The 20,649-nt window shown below is 38.7% G+C and overlaps 1 protein-coding gene across 4 annotated transcripts in view; it reads left to right on the top strand.

Annotated features, from left to right (window-relative positions):
- kif21b (kinesin family member 21B) overlaps nucleotides 1–20,649 on the top strand; it is a 115,454-nt gene that overhangs the window by 76,149 nt on the left and 18,656 nt on the right. For 3 of the 4 annotated variants that reach the window (XM_073875905.1, XM_073875902.1, XM_073875904.1), the window contains exons 27-32: nucleotides 5,358–5,396; nucleotides 11,794–11,930; nucleotides 12,575–12,755; nucleotides 12,835–12,999; nucleotides 17,443–17,560; nucleotides 17,742–17,912. In XM_073875905.1, coding sequence (XP_073732006.1) covers nucleotides 5,358–5,396; nucleotides 11,794–11,930; nucleotides 12,575–12,755; nucleotides 12,835–12,999; nucleotides 17,443–17,560; nucleotides 17,742–17,912 — 811 coding nt within the window. The remainder of the gene's footprint in view (nucleotides 1–5,357; nucleotides 5,397–11,793; nucleotides 11,931–12,574; nucleotides 12,756–12,834; nucleotides 13,000–17,442; nucleotides 17,561–17,741; nucleotides 17,913–20,649) is intronic. The other variant, XM_073875903.1, reaches the window with a different exon arrangement.

Raw genomic sequence — 20,649 nt, forward strand, 5'->3', positions numbered from 1 at the left:
ACATATTTAGATATTTTTGAAAATGTCCATATCTCTTGCAATCTTTATTATTAATATGGGGTCTGCTACTTCAAGTCCAAAAAATGTGCCTCCATCCTTCACAAAAGTAATCCACATGGCTACGAGGGGTTAAATAAAGGCCTTTTAAGTGTAATCGATGCAATTTTGTAAGAGAAATATACATATTTAAAACTTTACAAATGGAAATAACTAGCTTCCGAAAATGCCGCCATCTTAGACTCCTCGGCATTCAGGAAAGAGTATCAGTGTATTGTACGCACTTTTCATATGCGGGGGCACAAAGCAGGAAAAAACAACGAACCGCATCCAAAAAGTGCATAAATAATTTTTTATTATTTACATTTTATTATTTAATTGTAATAAATTGTTTTTCATCCTCGCAAACCACCAGGGCTTTGCAAACACCAGTTTGGAAACCCTGCTATAGAGGGTATGAAACAACGTCAGTTTTCCACGTGACCACGCCGGAGCTCGCCCTGTTGAGTGGCAAAACATTCAACAAAATGGCTGGTTTTCACAGCGGCTGCTGCAAAAACCAGATAAAACCTACTATCATCAGCTTCAATTTATTTTAGTTGGCCTTAACAGTGACCCTAACAACTTGCCAAACAACCAGTAGTCTGTGGACATTGGCATATGGTCAGACATTGCGAGTGTTTTTTGCAGTCGATCACACCAACTACTTTACTCTTTTTAGACCCGGTTTTCATGCTATGTTAATGCTGCCGCTCAGACTTTTTGCCACTCAGTGGGCGTAACCGCAGTCACTTTCGCCTAAGGTGACATCATGTGCATACCCTCTATACTGCATAAAACGTTAATGGTGCTTTTATAAAAACGTGTCTATTTATAGCTTGACAGTTACAACCACGGGTAACGGATAGTATTGTACTGTAATAGGATCGGCTGCTGAAGCTACATGAATAATCTCACCTGTTAATAATTGCCAGTCTTAATTAAAATAACTGTCTTTGCATCTAAGCTTTCTATAGTGTGATCTTTATTATATATCTCCAGTGATTGTGTAGACTTGATGAGGTTTTAATCTTGACAACCATGCAGTCTGTGCTTGAGTTAGTGCAGAATAGCACAACCGGACAGCAGACGCTAGACAGTCACGCAGGCCAATATTAATAGACATTCATCAACATTCAAATTGGTGTTAATGTCAGAGGGACGCCGAAGCAAACTGTCCTGTCGATTGGTCACATGCAGATGAATCTCATTCTTAAATAAAAACTTGACTCTGACTTAATCAGTATTGTAAAGATGATGCCTGACACTTCATTAACATTTCAGCCAATCAGAGGGACTTCCAACAGTTCATATTGTTTTCCTTCTGACTCTCTAACTCTGTCCTGCCTTCATTGAAGGGCGTCGCACGTAAATGCGCAGTCTGAAAAAGTTTGGTGGGCTTGACCCTCATTATCAGACTATGTGAATCTGTTCCTGTTTGGAATGAGAAAGACATAAAGCCCATAGTTATTTTCTGCATAAGATAAAACCAAATTGAATTTACTGGAGAGTCTTTTGTAATATCTGATCAAATAAAGTAAAATGTAAAATTAAAAGTTTTTTTTTTTTGGTTCAATGTATGTTAAACTCAATCGCCCATATCAGTGATGTGATAATACCACATCATAAAAAATTATTCCGACTTGTCCCTTGGAAAGTCTATTGGGTAAGTGTCATGTAGAGATTAAAACTAGAATTTAAAGCTGTTTTTTTTATTAAATCGTCTAAATCAGCCATTTAGTAAGCAGCAGTGTCGCTTTACCAATTTAAATCCTGTGGCTGGAATTTTTTGCATGTAGATGTGTTTTCCACCGGGTTTACCACCAAGTTATTGGGTTTACCACCATTTCATGGTCCAAATGATTAGATGTAAATGAAAAACAAAGAAAAGGTTACTAATAGATTTGATCACAGCGGTCTTCTGCTAATCTATATAATGACCTTTTGCTTTAAATCATATTTTATTCAGTGTTTCCCACACATTGACTTTACTTGGGTACATTAACAACCGCCCACACTCTAAAAAAATGTGTTAATTTTTTTACACATTTTTTGTGTTATGCTTTTAAGACATTATGGGCCAGATTTGCTAAACGGCACAAATTAGTGCGAGAGAGCAATTCCAAAAGTTGGGAGTGGTAATATCTGTTTACTAAAAAGGCGCAAATTAAATAACGTATGCGCAACGGCTGATTTCCATTATGACCAACGCAATCTACTAGGGGTGTCACGATTCTCTGAATCCTCGATTCGATTACATTTTCGATTGTAAGGCCACGATTCAATTCGATTCTCAATTTTAACTTTTTTTTAAAAGCAGAAAAAACTTTTATGAAATATAATATCTGACCTTGAACCCGGAGATGCCCTGCCATGTTAGTCATGCTGCCAGTGGAAAAATATGGTACACACCTGATAAAACGAAACTTCCTGTCAGATGAACATTCCTGTCAGTACTTTGCACCTTAAAAACGCACTTTTATTACCGTCAGACGAGATTGTGAGACTATACCCCAATAAGTCAAGTTTAAATGTTGTTTTCATAAGTAACTGAAATTAGTTTAACTGGTCTCAATTAAAATTTAAACTGGTCTCTGTTAGGAGGTACGGCCGGTCCTGTAAGACGCCGTTCTGCTGTGCACGTGCGGTCGCGCGCTCTGAGTTCATCTGAAGGCGGACGTGCTGGCGTGGTGTCTTCGCATCTGCCATGCTATCATTTGACTGGCTGTAGAGGAGGTTGACTCGCAGCACTCAACAAGTGTTTTTTTTCCCGCTTGGCAAGCCGACCGGACGTGCCATGGGGGCATGACAGCATTGACGATTCCATTTTTTAATTCGTAGTTCGAGGTTGTGACTTAATTTTGACCGATTTTGATTTAAAATCAAAATCCTGACACCCTTACAATCTATTAAGAGCAGCACAAATTAGTTCAGGGTCGCAAATAAGCAGAGCTGATTCTCAGGTGGGTGATCTACTAACGCCACATGCATTTGAGTTCAGCACCATCGCAGATGAAAATTCGGGGTGTGTAATCCCAGCTAACGAAGCCAAGGTTTACAAGATGTTTTGAAACAACTGCTATTGTGTGACTCAAATAAAAAATAACATGGCTTTGCAAACAATATTTCTGAATATGTTTTTCTGGCATTAAATAAACGTACACGTGAAAAAAAATCCTCTTGTATCACGCGCCATCTGATCTCTGCCGAGTCTCCTCCTTTCAGCTACAATTGCATTTTAAGCGCAAAATGATTTAAGGCATGCTTTTTTGCCGTTAAATAATGGTGCAAATACCAGTAATATCACACGCAAACATTAATAAATCGCGTAGCGTGAGTAATTTAAATAATCTCCACCCATAAATTTTGCATCTGAAAAGTTACAATGGCATTTTAAGCGCAAAATTATATAAGGCATGCTTTTTTTTCGCCGTTAAATAATGGTGCAAATACCAGTAATATCACACGCAAACATTAGTAAATCGTGTAGCGTGAGTAATTTAAATAATCTCCACCCAAAAATTTTGCATCTGAAAAGCTACAATGGCATTTTAAGCGCAAAATGATTTAAGGCATGCTTTTTTTAGCCGTTAAATAATGGTGCAAATACCAGTAATATCACACGCAAACATTACTAAATCGCGTAGCGTGAGTAATTTAAATAATCTCCACCCATAAATTTTGCATCTGAAAAGTTACAATGGCATTTTAAGCGCAAAATGATATAAGGCATGCTTTTTTTTTCGCCGTTAAATAATGGTGCAAATACCAGTAATATCACACGCAAACATTAGTAAATCGTGTAGCGTGAGTAATTTAAATAATCTCCACCCAAAAATTTTGCATCTGAAAAGCTACAATGGCATTTTAAGCGCAAAATGATTTAAGGCATGCTTTTTTGCCGTTAAATAATGGTGCAAATACCAGTAATATCACACGCAAACATTAGTAAATCGTGTAGCGTGAGTAATTTAAATAATCTCCACCCAAAAATTTTGCATCTGAAAAGCTACAATGGCATTTTAAGCGCAAAATGATTTAAGGCATGCTTTTTTTGCCGTTAAATAATGGTGCAAATACCAGTAATATCACACGCAAACATTAGTAAATCGCGTAGCGTGAGTAATTTAAATAATCTCCACCCATAAATTTTGCATCTGAAAAGTAAACTCCTAGAAATGCATACACAATAAGGTCAGTCGCAAAAAATAACTACACCACACCTTTTCAGTGCTAATTATCCAATGTGCATCTCTAGTAAATCCCGACAGTCGTTATTTAACCCCAAAATGACGGTTTGCGCTGGGTCTATATTTTAAATGGTTTGTCGGATCTGGGTTGGTCCCAGTTTAATTACTTCAGGTCTGATTAACAGTGTGTGTAAAACCAGAGTCGATCGGAGAACGAACGCACTAACGCTCTAAAGTGCATGTTCAATCTCAAGTGTAATGTTTGCTTTATTCACCGGCTACCACCACAAGTATATTTAATATTTCCGATCTGTTTGAAACACTATTATTGTTTATTCTGATGCAATGCCCTAATAGACTTCCAGTACAAGTGCTCTACTGGCAATATGATTTATTTCCCAACACAGATGCTATTTAACCTGATTATTCATTTACATTTTCTGCAAATATAAAACAAATTTATGTTTATAACTTTATTAAACCACATATACAGTTCTTTTCACCAACATATGTATTCTTATCTACATCATTTGTTGTCTGTTGCGTTTTGATCTCGTCCTATTTTCACATGTCTCATCAAAATCATCCAATTTGACATAATAGCTCTAGTATAATGTGTGCCTGATGTCTGCTGTGTCCACTAAATGTTTTAAATATCTCACTTTTTATATTGTCCCTGTGAATAATTGGAGCCATTTAGCCGAGGACGCTATAATGGTGTCATAATTTCAATAGGAGATGCTGCTTCAATGAAATGTGTATTGATAATGTGTCTGACTAAAACACCCGCCTTTCTTTATGAGAGTCATGTTTTATCTCACAATAAAAGCATCTCGGATCCAAATAATAGCTGGGTGAATTGAGACATTAAGTATTTATTAAAACAACACAGCTGTGGGAATACATGGTGTTGATGCTTGTTTGTTAAACTGTAGGTCGGAGTGGGCTCCTGAATCTTTTACCAGTAACCCCATCCAATGAACTTTGCTTACCCCTTCCTGCTAACTCCTCCCCTTTTGTTCCTATCCCACCCCCCGATGCCTGCCTCCTGAAAGGCTCCTCCCCCTTCCTCTCTGTGTTCTACTTACTCTCCTCACCTTCCCCTAACCCAACTGCCGTTCTGCCCTATAGGTCGGATGACAGCGACTCCTCTCTCTCGGAGGTGCTCAGGTAGAGATCTCTGTCTGTCATTCTGTTTCCTGTTGCCTGGTCGCCCCGCCTGGCCACACCCCACGGGGTGTGGTCATGGCGTGAGCGTGCATGTTTCCTTTCCATTTGCGTGCGGTGCTGTGAACTCTGTGAGAATTGAATGAACCTTATGGACCGACTTATGGACCGTTTTAATAGCTTCAGAGGAAGGAAAACAGTCTTGGAAATTGAACTTTTGATCTGAATGTACTTTTAAATGTCAGCTTATGACACAAAATCATTGGATTGATTGCTTCCTGCCAAGCTGTTGGGAATGTCCTATTAAAAGCCCTTGGAGTAGCTCTGAAGACCGCGTCCCACTAGTCGACTCGAAACCGCTCAATTTTGGTCGTAGGTGTCACACCTACTGACACTTTTTGCAAAAATCTGGGACTGATTTTGTTAAAGGTTCTGAATAAAAGACCGCATTCGGAGTCTTGGTATATAGTCTTAGCATGCCGTGTTGGTCTCTTTAGTGGGAATAAAATTTACGTTTAATAATACAGATTCTTGTGCCTCTATTTCTTATTATATTGGTCATTAAAATGTGAAAAGAAAAAATAGTAAACAATCACTATGGAAAAGAATTGGCTTTTGGCAATGAACTTAATGCACTCAGGTTTCTTACTCTCGCCTGCTGAGAGATGTATCCACACACTATTTCTGACTACTAAATTGACTAGAACATCAACTAGTTAGTAGGGCTGTCACGGTTATGAAATTTTGTGCTGACGATTAATTGTTTAATAAATTGTGACGTTTATGACGATTAATTGCTTGTTTACTGCTTTAACATTTAATTCTCATAAATTTTTTTGTTTATGAAATATTTAAATTAAATATTTTGCAAGGTTTATCTGGCAGTAAATATTAATACACATAACACATAGTTAAAAGTAATCTGATACTGTCTCATTTATGCAGGCGCTGCAGCTCCCCCTTGTGTATTTTAGAGAGATGTGCAATCATCGCGGTGATCTGACATCATCACGATGAGGTCAGACAATTGCGATGAGACGATTATTTAATCATTGTGACAGCCCTACTAGTTAGATGCCGACCTAACTTGTTAGGTTTTACAAGTGTTTAGGCCCAGTTATCTCTTAATCTTGTTTCTCTTGCTCTCTGTTAAAAAGATGCCAAAAATTGACTTCGACAAACCCCAGAGGTTCAATTTTCTGTGCTCAATTTTATTTTCTTATCCAATATAGCGACACTGCGATTTCGCTGCACCTCACCTTGTTCCTATTATCCTGACAGCATGATTATATTTTTCTCGTTTCTTTCCAACGTTCTTGTTATCCCATTAGAAACTAATGGCTCTGTGATGGAACATGCAGTGCTTGAAACAACCCAGCCCCAAATTTCCTGAGACAAATCTCTCGCAAAGAAAAAAGGCAGCTGCTTAACCTGTCAACAGACAATAAACTATTTCCCAAATGCAACACAACAGAATGTTGTTAGGCTTCATGCTAGGATGTCTAAATAGTCTTATCTGCAGCCTGTGTAATGGTTTGGATGGGCATTATTTTTTTGTTTTTTTGGGATATATGGTTTTGTTTGTTTCAGATTAACACTCTTTGATCTGCATAAAGCTTAATGAGTCAGTGGCGTGAGCTTTTAATCGTTGAAGCCCAGTGGTCCAATCTAAATGCCGCCTTGGGAACGGTCCAATAAGGTTCATTCATAACACATTTCCTTTTGGTTTATCCATAAAAAAACACAGAACCTCTTTATCCTGTCTTCCTAAAGGAAGCAGGGTATACCCCCTATACTTCATCCCCTCCCATACTTTATAAATTTCCATGTGCAGTTTTGTCTTCGCTTCCGACCCTGTTGTTAAAGGGTCAAGAACCACGAGCTCACTCCTCACTGATTATGTGCTGCATGACGGTTTGGTTTGTAAAACATTTTTATTTCCTTGCTTTTAAAATTTGCTGTTGTTATATGTTATTTCGCACTTGTTAAAATGTTTTCAGTGTTTCAAGGCTTGCATGTTGTGTTTTTGGCTGTGATCGTAGTTGACTTATTTTTAGCTCATCACAGAAATAGTCATCGTGTGGCATGGCACCGCACCTGAATTTGATTGACACTTAGTGAGAAATAACGTTTTGAACTCATTTCCTTTTAAAATTACTCTCAAGGTTTCTTGTAATTCCACACATCGCAGCTCAAATGAGCAAAAAATGAGTTTGCATGCAGTGGATAAATGATGTGCTGTTCATTAGTCAAGCCTGCTGAAGCATCAGTATTGCTCACACTTTAGGTTTGAAGATTTGACAAACCCGTTACCCCGTGAGATTTGCCTCACAGATGAAAGAGCAGGCGAAAAAGTCAAAAGGGGAAATTAAAACCCTGAGCTATATTCAGAGGTGGTGGCATCCTCATAATTTGGGGTAGTAAGCAACTGGATGGTTTATGTAATGTTGATACTGTATACAGACCACCAGTACTTCATTTTCAATTATAATGAGCTTTGAACACAGCTTTAGGGAAATCCTGTAGCTTTAGCTACAATTCTTTGTAGCTTCTAAGTCAATATTTTTCTTCAGAGTTTACAAACTTAAGCAACTTTTACAGATACAAACATTTAAACTCCATCACACAGTGTTGGTCCTGAACCTGATCACCATTGGTTCCCGTTCACCGGACCCCCCTCGAGTTCCCCCCGCTTTACTGAAGCAAGCACACATGTTCCAACAGCCGCCTCCCGCGTTTTATCCGTCCTCTAGAGAGCCAAGATGTCCCAGTTTCCTCTTTAATCAGCCATCCTCTTGTCACCTCTGTGCACGAGGCTTTGACGGCTCTACCATCATTAGAACTTCACAGGAACTGAGCTGGACAGAGGCAGCTCGCGGCCCACCAGAGACCAATTTCCCTTCATCCCGAACTCCAGATTCATTCGGTTCCGTCACGCTACCGGGGCTGGTCGGGAACGCTGTCAGCCTAAAGGGAAGAGCCTCATTAAATTTTTAGGGGTAGGGAAGGCTTGTTTAGCCTTGCCAGGTTGCCAATGTATGTTGGCTAATTGACAGCCACAGCTGTAGGCCCGAAGCTTTTCCGGCTGCAAAAATTGACACCAAAAGGAAGGTGGTATTCAAAAAGTGATGCGAAGTTAGTTTGATTGTTTATCTTCTACTGGCATATCATTTCACCTGTTTACACACAAAAAAACGACATTTCCAGTTTCCAGGAGGGGTCACTACTGAGCTGAAATCCCCCATGCTGTTTTGACAGACGTATTGCATCCTCCGCTCTGCACAAGGGGGAAAATAAGACAAGAAATGGGAACGCAACCATACAGTGTTTTTACTTGTCATACCCCCTTAAGTATAAATCCTTTCTACAAGTTTAATCTCCCAGTTCGTGAAGTTCTGGAGCAGTTTATCGACGAAGACTCTTCTCCATCAAAACAAGCATGTGCGTTCAACATTTCCCTTGCAATAGAAACTCTCATTTAGCCCGTGGCACTGGTCCATCATAAATCCAAACAGAAATTCAGCTTGCCAGCTGTCAGTGCACGTTACGTTCACTGGTGGTTGGCTCCGTGGTGCCTTTTACAACAGATGTGGAGATTGAGTTTTTCAAACGTAGACCACCTTGCCTGCGCTATTGTTGGGGGAATGCAGGTGTCGTTGAGACGTTGCTCACCCCCGCATTGTGATTTGAACAATCGTGTGATGGTTATAGCAAGTCTGTTGACCACAAAATGGTAACATCTTAACACGAGTAACCGTTCCAATCTCGCCTTTGTCAGGCTGCTGTCTTCATGACTGAAGGGTTGTATGACCTGACTTACAGTGTACGCTTTTCTACCGGTAAAAGCTGAGCTTTGAAATGTCCTTTGGGAGCTGCTGGGAAACTGTGGGCCTTCTAATTGGGTCCATTTTTCTCACAAGCTGTCCAAGATGGGGAAGTGCCACTTGCTCCAGTGGAGGGTCTTTTTAACTATTTATGTTGATATGAATACGTTTAAAAAGCCCCACGTCGCTTTGCATCCTCAGACGTTAAGAGTTTCCTCCCTCACAAGGGCTTCTGCTGATAACTCCTGCACTTTATAAGCACACGTGCATAACTAATATACTTCCAACATACGGACTGACATGTGCGCATTGACTCGCGTTATGTAATCTCAATGCACCTTTGCCTTATGCCGAGTTCAAACTGCATGATTTTAGGCCTGATTATGACCTGTTGACAGGTTTTGAGAAATTGGCGACAAATTGCTCGTTCATGCAAATGACAATGAAACAATGTGAACTGTCAAATATGCAATCTGAGAGAATCGGCCGACACCCGTGACTAGGGATGGGAATTGATAAGAATTTAACGATTAAATTCTTGATTCCCATCCCTACCCGTGACACATTTGGCATGCTAGATATCTGAAACGGACGGCGATTCAAAACCATACATTAAATTGGACATTGAATGGATCCACTTCTTGTTGTAGACCAACTAAATGGCTTTGAAATGCCAGTTTAGGGTTCTGAAACAAAAATTTACACTTTTTAATATGCTTGGCTTCAATCTACCGTATTTTCCGGACTATAAGTCGCACTTTTTTCATAGTTTGGCTGGTTCTGCGACTTTAAGTCAGGTGCGACTTATAGTCAAAATTATTTTATATGAACCAAGAGAAACCATTACCGTCTACAGCCGCAAGAGTCCGCTCTATGCTGCTCGTGTATTTATGTAATTCAATGGATTCAGTGATGCGGAATGACTTCGGGACCTTTTTGAACTTGATTTTAGGCTATTCAGCCTCTCAGGTATGTTCGATATGCTATTGTGTTCGGTGAATAAATGTTAATGTTACTTTAACATGTACGGACACCTATTCAGCCTGCTGTTCTGTGCTATTGTTTAGTTGAATAACTTGCCTTTCCAGATTAAATGTCTGTTCTTCCACTTGGATTTTGTGAAATCATTTTCTAAATAAACGCGACGTATAGTCCAGTGCAACTTATATATGTTTTTTCCTCTTTAAAAAGCATTTTTGACCAATGCGATTTATACTCCGGAGCGACTTACAGTCTGGAAAATACGGTAGAAGGGTATTCATTTAGGTCTGATCCTAGGGGTGGTCACACTATTTTAAGCATGTAAAAGCATTTTCTGTTCTTTATATTAAGCCAATAAATGTAGATGTTTATCCTACAAACATTTGTTTTTACAGTTAGTGTCACTTATATAGTCCGCATCAGCTGGAAATGTGATGCTTTTTACCATGTTTGAAAGATTCGCTCATGCAATGCTGATAGGAGTTAACTTACAGACTGTGTTTCACGTTGGAGATTTACGTTGGAGACGATAACTTGCATCACTGTTTACCTTGGGGTGACCTTTTGCATATCGTTAACTTGCACACCAAAGGAAATGTAAAATCTTGAATTGGACCATAGTTATTCTTTAATACCCTAATATATTCAGTAAAACTCATTTATCCATGTAAAAAAAACTTCTTGGACCTTGAAGTACATGTAGCGATGTTTATCCAGTCCGTTCACTTAGAGGACTTTGCTAAAAAAAAATTGGCGTTTAATAGATTCTGCCAACAAACTGGTATTTCTGAATGACCAAAGCCGAGATTAAGCCGATTTGGAGGAAAAGCATTTATTGAACAAATTGTAATACATGCCGAGGACATTAAGTCAATATCATTATCTAATTTTTGACAAAGGTGGTGTGTAGTGGCGTTTGCATTTGAGCATATAAAGCAAAATATAAAACTTGTGTGAATAAAACACAGTATAGTGTGACCATCCCTTTACATTACAGTTAGCATTACATTTTCTTTCCCACCTGCTATGCTATGACGGGATGTAATTAGCACCTGCTCCATATGTGGAGACTGTTGTATTGTTTCACCGGCTCTATCTGCCTTGCTGATGGTTGTATCCTGAACGACCCACAGAGCTCCGCGAGGAAGATGCTTTGGAGACGACGTGCCAGCCTTGTGCGTAAATCACAGCCGGAGTCTGATAAAGCTAATTAAGTATCAGCACGTTGATAATGAACTCTACGGAGAGCGGGCGGAGGTTGGGGGTCCGAAGTGTACAGGGTATGACAGCAGGATTTCGGAAAGGGGTCGACGTTGTTTCTGTTGCGGCTCCACAGGCTTGACAAGAGTGTAAAAATAGTTAAAATAAAGACTTTTCCTGTTTCTATTTTTATCTTTTTCTGTCTTGTCCCACTTTTCGTGTTATTCCTTCCTGCACTTTAACAGTGGCAAAAAGCTTAATTGTTTATTCATTTGCAACGGATGATATACATCATATTTAGATGCATGAATCTTCCTTTCCACCTACATTTCCAAGACACATAAGTGTCCTCAATTCACAAAGTCATGTTTTAAAGGCAGCATGTCTTTGTGCAGGGGTGTGATCAATCCCGCAGGTGGGCTGAAGGGGGGCAGGACGGCCCCTTTGCAGTGCGTAGCGATGGCTGAGGGCCACACCAAACCCGTTCTCTGCCTGGATGCCACCGATGAACTGCTATTCACCGGCTCTAAAGGTACACCACGCACCATTACACTCGTTTCACCCGCTTACATCACTCGGTGTGCGTCTGAACCCATTACAAAAAACACTCACGCACCCATCAGCTCATTGACACGAGCCAATTCGAATTACCTGCCCTCGTTGTTTTGAGGTCAGACTGTCTGAATGTTTTATTGAACTGCTCTGCAGCATACTGCTGTCAACAAGGTAATGTGGGCCGGCTCGACTAAGAAATGCGATTTCTTTTATTATTCACAAAGCGGCAACTATTATTTTCCAATCTGCTGGTGTTATTTTCTTTCTAAGAACTAGAATTGTTAAATACAATCAGTTGCGTATTTATACAAAGCTGTAAACACAATGATTCTCGACGGGCAGCAAGAGGAAAAGCTAAATGCAAATAATAAAAGGCAACTGTATAAATGTGCATAACAGCAAAATAAATACATTTAATAACTTTAATAAAGCAGTAGGAAATGCCTCCATCTGTGCCATTAAGACTTTATGGCATGTCACGTATATTTGTTTGTCATAATTTGGTACTGTTTTTGAGGCATCACCTGAAAATCTGGTTCCTGAAGCCAGTTGAAAAAGACAGATTTAGCATGATATCATACTGTTCTTCAATAAGTGCTATTTGCTATTTGTTGTTTTCAGATCGTACCTGCAAGATCTGGAATTTAGTGACTGGGCAGGAGATCGTGACCCTGAGGGGACACCCAAACAACGTGGTGTCCGTCAAATACTGCAGCAACTCCTGTCTGGTCTTCACGGTGTCCACCTCATATATCAAAGTGTGGGACATTCGCGACTCTGCCAAATGTGTCCGGACGTTTACGTGAGTATCTGAAATGTACAATTAACCACAGTGAAAACAGTCCTTTTGAAAAATTTAATTTTGGCCAATCCTCATTCAGGTCATCTGGTCAGGTGGTCTCAGGCGACGCCTGTGCTGGTACAACAACACGCACCATTACTACAGCCCAGGGCGAGTGCCAGATCAACCAGATTGCCCTCAATCCCTCGGGATCCGTGCTGTATGCTGCTGCGGGCAACACTGTCCGTACCTGGGATCTCAACAGGTGCCAAGTTCATTCTATGATTCCGAGTTCACTGACCTCAGAGCAGCAGAAAAACAAGTATTAGCAATTATTGATTAATTCAAAAACCACTCAGGCACTGGGTTTTAAAGGTTTTCTTGGGTCACTCTTTGCATCTTCTCTTCAACCACTGAAGCATATGATATTAACTCTTTCCCCGCCAGTGTTTTTAAAGTTGCCAGCCAGTGCCATGATTTTCACAAAAGTTTGATGTCTTTCAGAAAGTGAGCTCCTTTAAAGAGCCACACAGATCCAAAATCGAAACTAACCTTTATTGCAGTGTGTCGTGTAGCTGTCCATCAATGTAAACAACGTGTAAAGTAGTTGAACCAAAAAGTGCACGATTAATAAAGTTATTTGCTTCTAAAGCAGGGAGTCGACTCTGAATCGCTGAAACGAGTCGTTATAAGGAGTGAGTCTTCTTCCTGATATTATCCACGTCACGCGAACTTATCCACGTCACATGAGATAGTAATCTCCGCCTACAGCCTTGCCTGCGGGAGAAACGAAAACTATGACCCGCCCACAGCTAGCTAGTGTGTGAGTGTAAACATCAGCTCACGCTGTTTTCAGCTTTTGTTGTTTTCACTACCAAAGGAGACTTTTTCAAGGAGGGATATTCTAAACGTGTCTGGCTGTGAAGAATCAGTGGTTAAATTAATTTTTAACGGAGGGATTTAGACGTTTGGCAATGCAAGATGGTTCAGTACCCACTTTATTTGGAACAACATGCGTCTCCTAACCACAACCTGTAAGTATGATTATAGCTACATACTTGCTTAAATGAGTGTAAAATGTCTATAGTCGTTTTATTGCTTGGATTAATGATGAATGATATCGTTGTTTAAACTCTAACTTATATACTGTCAGAGCCACGATAGCAAGCAGTTTTGCTTTGACCCGGTTAGTTTAGATAAATGCTTAAATGAGTGTAAAATTGTTAGTTTCAATCGTCGTTTGTATTGTTTGGATTAATGATGAATGATGTTGTGTGTTTAAGCTGTTAATTTACTGTCAGAGAGTCACGTTAGCAAACGGCTAACGCATGCTTATTTACGGTTTTGCTATGACCCGGTTAGTTTAGATAAATGCTTAAATGAGTGTAAAATTGTTAGTTTCAATCGTCGTTTGTATTGGTTGGATTAATGATGAATGATGTTGTGTGTTTAAACTGTTAATTTACTGTCAGAGTGTCACGTTATCAAACGGCTAACGCATGCTTATTTACTGTTTTTCTATGACCCGGTTAGTTTAGATAAATGCTTAAATGAGTGTAAAATTGTTAGTTTCAATCGTCGTTTGTATTGTTTGGATTAATGATGAATGATGTTGTGTGTTTAAACTGTTAATTTACTGTCAGAGAGTCACGTTAGCAAACGGCTAACGCATGCTTATTTACGGTTTTGCTATGACCCGGTTAGTTTAGATAAATGCTTAAATGAGTGTAAAATTGTTAGTTTCAATCGTCGTTTGTATTGTTTGGATTAATGATGAATGATGTTGTGTGTTTAAACTGTTAATTTACTGTCAGAGAGTCACGTTAGCAAACGGCTAACGCATGCTTATTTACGGTTTTGCTATGACCCGGTTAGTTTAGATAAATGCTTAAATGAGTGTAAAATTGTTAGTTTCAATCGTCGTTTGTATTGTTTGGATTAATGATGAATGATGTTGTTTGTTTAAACTGTTAATTTACTGTCAGAGAGTCACGTTAGCAAACGGCTAACGCATGCTTATTTACGGTTTTGCTATGACCCGGTTAGTTTAGATAAAAGCTAAAATGAGTGTAAAATTGTTTGTTTCAATCGTCGTTTGTATTGTTTGGATTAATGATGAATGATGTTGTGTGTTTAAACTGTTAATTTACTGTCAGAGAGTCACGTTAGCAAACGGCTAACACATGCTTATTTACGGTTTTGCTATGACCCGGTTAGTTTAGATAAATGCTTAAATGAGTGTAAAATTGTTAGTTTCAATCGTCGGTTGTATTGTTTGGATTAATGATGAATGATGTTGTGTGTTTAAACTGTTAATTTACTGTCAGAGAGTCACGTTAGCAAACGGCTAACGCATGCTTATTTACGGTTTTGCTATGACCCGGTTAGTTTAGATAAATGCTTAAATGAGTGTAAAATTGTTAGTTTCAATCGTCGTTTGTATTGTTTGGATTAATGATGAATGATGTTGTGTGTTTAAACTTCATTTACTGTCAGAGAGTCACGTTAGCAAACGGCTAATGCATGCTTATTTACGGTTTTGCTATGACCCGGTTAGCTTGAATGATGCTTAAATGAGTGTAAAATGTTAGTTTCAATCGTCGTTTTTATTGCTTGGATTAATGATGAATGATGTGTATTGATGTTGACAATGTCTTCTCAGTAAATCATGTTAGCACGAGGTCAATACATGTTGCACTGTTGTTGGTCTGTGCCACCGATCTGTGGTCTGTGAGACTGATCTGTGATCTGTGCATTGTGTGCAAAGACACTCTGTCAGTTGACCAATCAGAGCAGAGTAGGCTACTGAAAGGTGGGGTTTAGGCAGGCTCAGTCGTTGAATGGCTTCACACGAATCGTTTGGGGATCTCTGAGAAATGGGGTAATTTTAAATTTATATTTTGAGAAAATTACAGTGTTTTTTGACCTTGCATGCATTTAAACCTGTTGTCCGGGACTTATAAATAGTGATAGGATGCTTAAAATTGTCATCTTACTGGCTCTTTAAATATATAAACCTACAATATATCAAATGAAAGAACAGACCCTGTCCTTTCAAACAAAACCAAGTTTCTTCCTACCTTCATTTGTTCTTTTTTATCAACTTTCAAATATGGGTCGGTTTCTTCGAAAATACAAAATTTTGAGCAAAATGCTAAGACAATTGCGTTTTTGTGAAAGACTTTTGATAGAGATCAGATTCAGAGTGATTATCAAAACATACATTGAGTTTGAACTGTTTGCCTTAAAGGGATACTTCACCGATTTAGCATTCAGCTTTGTATCTGTAGAAACCCGGCAGTATTACTGAATGACCATGTTTCCCTCCATCATTTCCCCCTGAGAGGAGAGATATCTGCATTTTGTTTCTGCAAAAAAGTCCTCCGATGATGCAAAAATCGTCATATTACATCATCGGAGGACTTTTTTGCAGAACCAAAATGCAGATATCTCTCCTCTCAGGGGGAAATGAGGGAGGGAAACATGGTCATTCAGTAATACTGCCGGGTTTCTACAGATACAAAGCTGAATGCTAAATCGGTGAAGTATCCCTTTAAGGGAATACTTCTGGATTTTTAAGTTTTGAACGAGCGCCACCTTGTGGATAATAGCGGAAAACGAATTGCCAGAAAAACTCGTCATTGGCAGGGAAATGTTTTCTCTTGGCGGGGAAAGAGTTAAAGACCCTGTGAAATGTAAATTTTTGGTGGCTTTTACCCTATTGTCAAATATTTGGCAAAATTGCTGTTTTTAGCTAAATGTATATTTTTCGGAAACACAAAACAACAAAAATGTTGCGGACTGTGTGTTTGTGTGTGTTTGTGTGTGTGTGTGTGTGTGTGTGTGTGTGTGGGGGGGGGGGGGGGGTAAATGCAACTTTTGTCTAGAATGCTTGCTATAAATGCATACGTGTGTGTGTGTGTGTGTGTGTTTGTGGATAGATGGATGGATAGATAGAATATAGTTAATCCTGAATACATGCATTTATGCTAGGGCTGGGTATCGATTCAGATGTTCCAGATCGATTCGATTTTAATTCACAAGCTATCAAATCGATTCGATTCTCGATTAAATTTTCGATTCCGGTTCTCAAGTCGGATTTTATACTCGATTCTCGATTCAACTCAATGAATATAGATTTAATATAAATACTATATTAATAAAAAAGAACAGTGAACAGCAGTTTACAAGTGGGTAATTAATATTAATAAAAGAAATTAAAAGCCACAACACTATCGTCGTCGTCTTGCTTGCGAAATCTAAAATGCTTCCATACCTCTGACTTTTTATGTGAAGGTGGCATCAACTTCTATCTAGTGAAGAAGACTAGTAATTAGATTAACGTTAATCTTACGTTCAATGTTTTCGGAAATAAATATGAAAGAAAAAATCGATTATGCTCTTTGAGAATTGATTTTGAATCGACCACGTAAAAAAACCCCGATTAATCGAAAAATCTATTTTCTTTGCCCAGACCTAATTTATGCATATTAAATATAAATAAATAAATAAATGAATGTATATATGTATTTATATATAATATTGTATGAATGTTGTCTTTTCGTAAATACCACCTGAAAATTTGTTAAGACAACATAAAGTTAATTTGCATGTTAATTGTTAACCCACAATGTCTTTAAAACACGCATACAGTGCATTGTTGTGATTGTTTTATTACTGTAGACTGATTTTGAGACATTTTGTGCAGAATGCAGGCTACAGGGAAGCTGACGGGACATATTGGGTCAGTCATGTGTCTTACAGTGGGTTATTCTGGTGGTTGCAAGGACCAAGTGATCACTGGATCTAAAGACCATTACGTTAAGGTGCAGTTTAACCGCTTTGGTCATTTATTTCTTTTCATGCACACACAGACTGTATAAAACATCATCTCTAATACTGTATATATACCATAAGACCAATAAAGGTCATTTATTTCTTTTATATTGTAAGGCTATTCTGTATGTGTTATACGCAAAGACTCGCAATGTTTTTGATTCAATGCAGATATTTGATGTTGCGGAGGGCGCCCAGGGCAACATTGGACCGGCTCATAACTTTGAGCCCCCTCATTACGATGGGATCGAGTGCCTTGCCGTACACGGTGACATCCTGTTCAGCGGTTCCCGTGACAACGGCATTAAGAAATGGGATCTGGGTCAGCAGGAACTGATTCATGTATGTATACATATATTTATATATAGTCTTTGTGAAATGTTTGTGTAATGTAAATCTGTAAGCATATGGCAAGTGAAATCTCTTTTTTGATGGGCATTATATGAATACATTAACAAGGTTTTTATCCATTTCAGCATTTATCTATTGTTCCTGCGATTTTAGATGTAGATTGGCATTTGTCAGTGACTGTTAATGTCATCAAAGTCTGACCGATGAGAAAGCTATTAGTTTAAAATGTGATTTAAAAGGTTTCTCTAGTTATAAGCCCTTCATATAGATTTTTTTAGACAGGAACACCTTCCAAAGTTTCCCTCAACCGTAACGAAAAGGTCAGAAATAATAGAGATTATAATAAGGGAACGTAAAAATGGGTTGTACAAAAAAAGTGTCTGAATTTCTGAATTATGTATTCCAGTGTTAAATGTGGTAATGTTGACAAATTCAGCATGGATGAACGGTAAAGCAAAACCGTTTACCCAAATGTACTCTACAGGACAATTCATTGTGTTTATTTCTGGTGTTCTTTAATTGCCTCTAAATATTTCAAGTTGTCCTACATTGTGCCAGCATAAAATTGGGCATGTGAATAAAAAGCATCTTCATTCCATTAAGAAAATGTATGCTATGTGTTGCATCTCACATCTATACCGTTTTAAAATGATTGACAGCAAACTCTATTCCCTCCTTTCCAAAGGAGTAGCTTTAAATCCCATTGTAGTTAACATTGTTTAAGCAGTGTGTTTGTCTAGCACACACTCCACTAACTCGCCCTCCCCCTTTGATTGTACGACTGGGTAAATTTGCTAAGATAAAGTGCTCGGGTTCCTCGCTTTTATGAGAATCTCCTCAGATTCCCTACAGGTCTTTCGGCAGAATCAGCTGGAATCTGGAGGTTGGAAAAAATGGATCGTGGGACATGCAGAGCCTCATAATTCTCTTACATTTTATTATAACATCTGTATTTCAAATTTTTATGCGTGTTAAATTTTAAATGTGCTTGTTTATTGAAGACATTTATAATCTTGTTACAAGTGGTGCTGCTATGCCAGCGTTTACTGTTGTGGCTCGTACTTGTATAAATCGATAACCCTGAGTCGTGTTAGGCTTTAGTGCATTATTTGTCCATACTACAGACATTAAGGATACCTCAAGGCATGTGAATTGTTAATAGACGGTGGGCCGAGGGGAGATTTCGTGTTATCAGACGATCTCTTGTGATGGATAACCCAGTTTTTTTTATGTAACCGCTACGCTTTTCAACAAAGCAAATAAAAATTGTTGCCACTTACACACCTTGCACATTACTATAATATCGGTAACTTTCTCCAGGTTATTTTCCCGGCGAATAGAGCAAGCAGCTACGTTTGGGGTCCGAAGTTCATGACGTATTTGTTGCCTTCATCCAATAGCGTGCGTGGAAAAGTGATGACGCGTGTCAACAAACTGGCGAGTTTCGCTGGAAAGATTGAACTTGTTAAGTAATTTTAGCCACTAATGCAGTTTTAATATTCAGTTTGACACAAAATGTGAATGTAGAGGTAACGTTGCCCATTCTTACCGTTTTTATTTTATGTAACCATCTTTGTCATGTCCTGTCATTTTTTTGTAATCTTTAATAAATACACCGTTCTATTTTTTACACCGTTCTGATATCTGTTATCGCTTGGAAACACAACGTCATAAAGCAAGACAGACAATTATTTTCCCTGCTTTATCATGTTTACTGGAAAGAAATGTCAAAAAATGAAGTGCTGCATGCATGTATTTGAGGATAGTGGACCCACCATTCCCTTCACAGGCACAAGTTGGCAGAAATTGATTTAATCAGTGTTTCTGTGGAAAGACCTTGAATGCAGAGAAAGCAGTACACAAGAATAATACAGGCATATAAGTTACAAAGCCAGGAACCGACAAACAAGTTAATCAAACTAGCTAACACAAGCTTCCACAGGCAGTGCTACAGCCATTTCACAAATATCACAAAGATAAAAAGTGCACAAAGGAGAAGAGAGGAAGTTTTTATTGAAAAAACTGCAAAGGAAGGTTGGTAGTATATTGTATAGACATGCAGTGAAGAAAGTAGCATGGTTTACAGCAATGTTTAAGCAGTAGCCTTTAAATAGCAGAGCAAAAATGCATCAAAGACAAATGGTTTAAGATTATTACAACAGTTACATAGAAAAATCGCTGCGGGGTGGCAACATGTACAGTGTATATACATACACATGTGCAGTGTAGTAAAAGTATAAGAGTAGTACAAATGTAGATGCAGTGTATTAACAGTAATATAATAAAAACAACCTACAAAATTTTCCTTTTCAATTATGGCATGATTGGCATCGTTATTATCAACAAAACCAGACACCTGGGGTCTCATTTATAAATCCTTACTAAAAGTCTACGTATGCACAAAAGCCAAAAATGGCATACGGCAAAAAATATTAAGACAAAACAAAGCACTGTTCTCTTTATAAATCACAGATCACCTGCAATTGTTCATACATGAATCATTCTCAGGTCCCACCCTGCAAGCCCATTCTCCCATTAAGTTCGGTTTTGTATAGATCACAACCTTTGTGTGGGAACTGGCGTATGCACAAAACGGGGCTGGAAATGTGCGTACACCAGTTCCCACACAAAGGCTGTGCTCCACAAAAGAAAAAACTCAATGAGAGATGGGCCTGCAGGGTGGGACCCGAGGATGATTCATGTATGAACACTTGCAGGTGATCTGTGA

Source organism: Misgurnus anguillicaudatus, chromosome 14 (assembly GCF_027580225.2).
Source record: "Misgurnus anguillicaudatus chromosome 14, ASM2758022v2, whole genome shotgun sequence".
Lineage (NCBI taxonomy): Eukaryota > Metazoa > Chordata > Actinopteri > Cypriniformes > Cobitidae > Misgurnus > Misgurnus anguillicaudatus.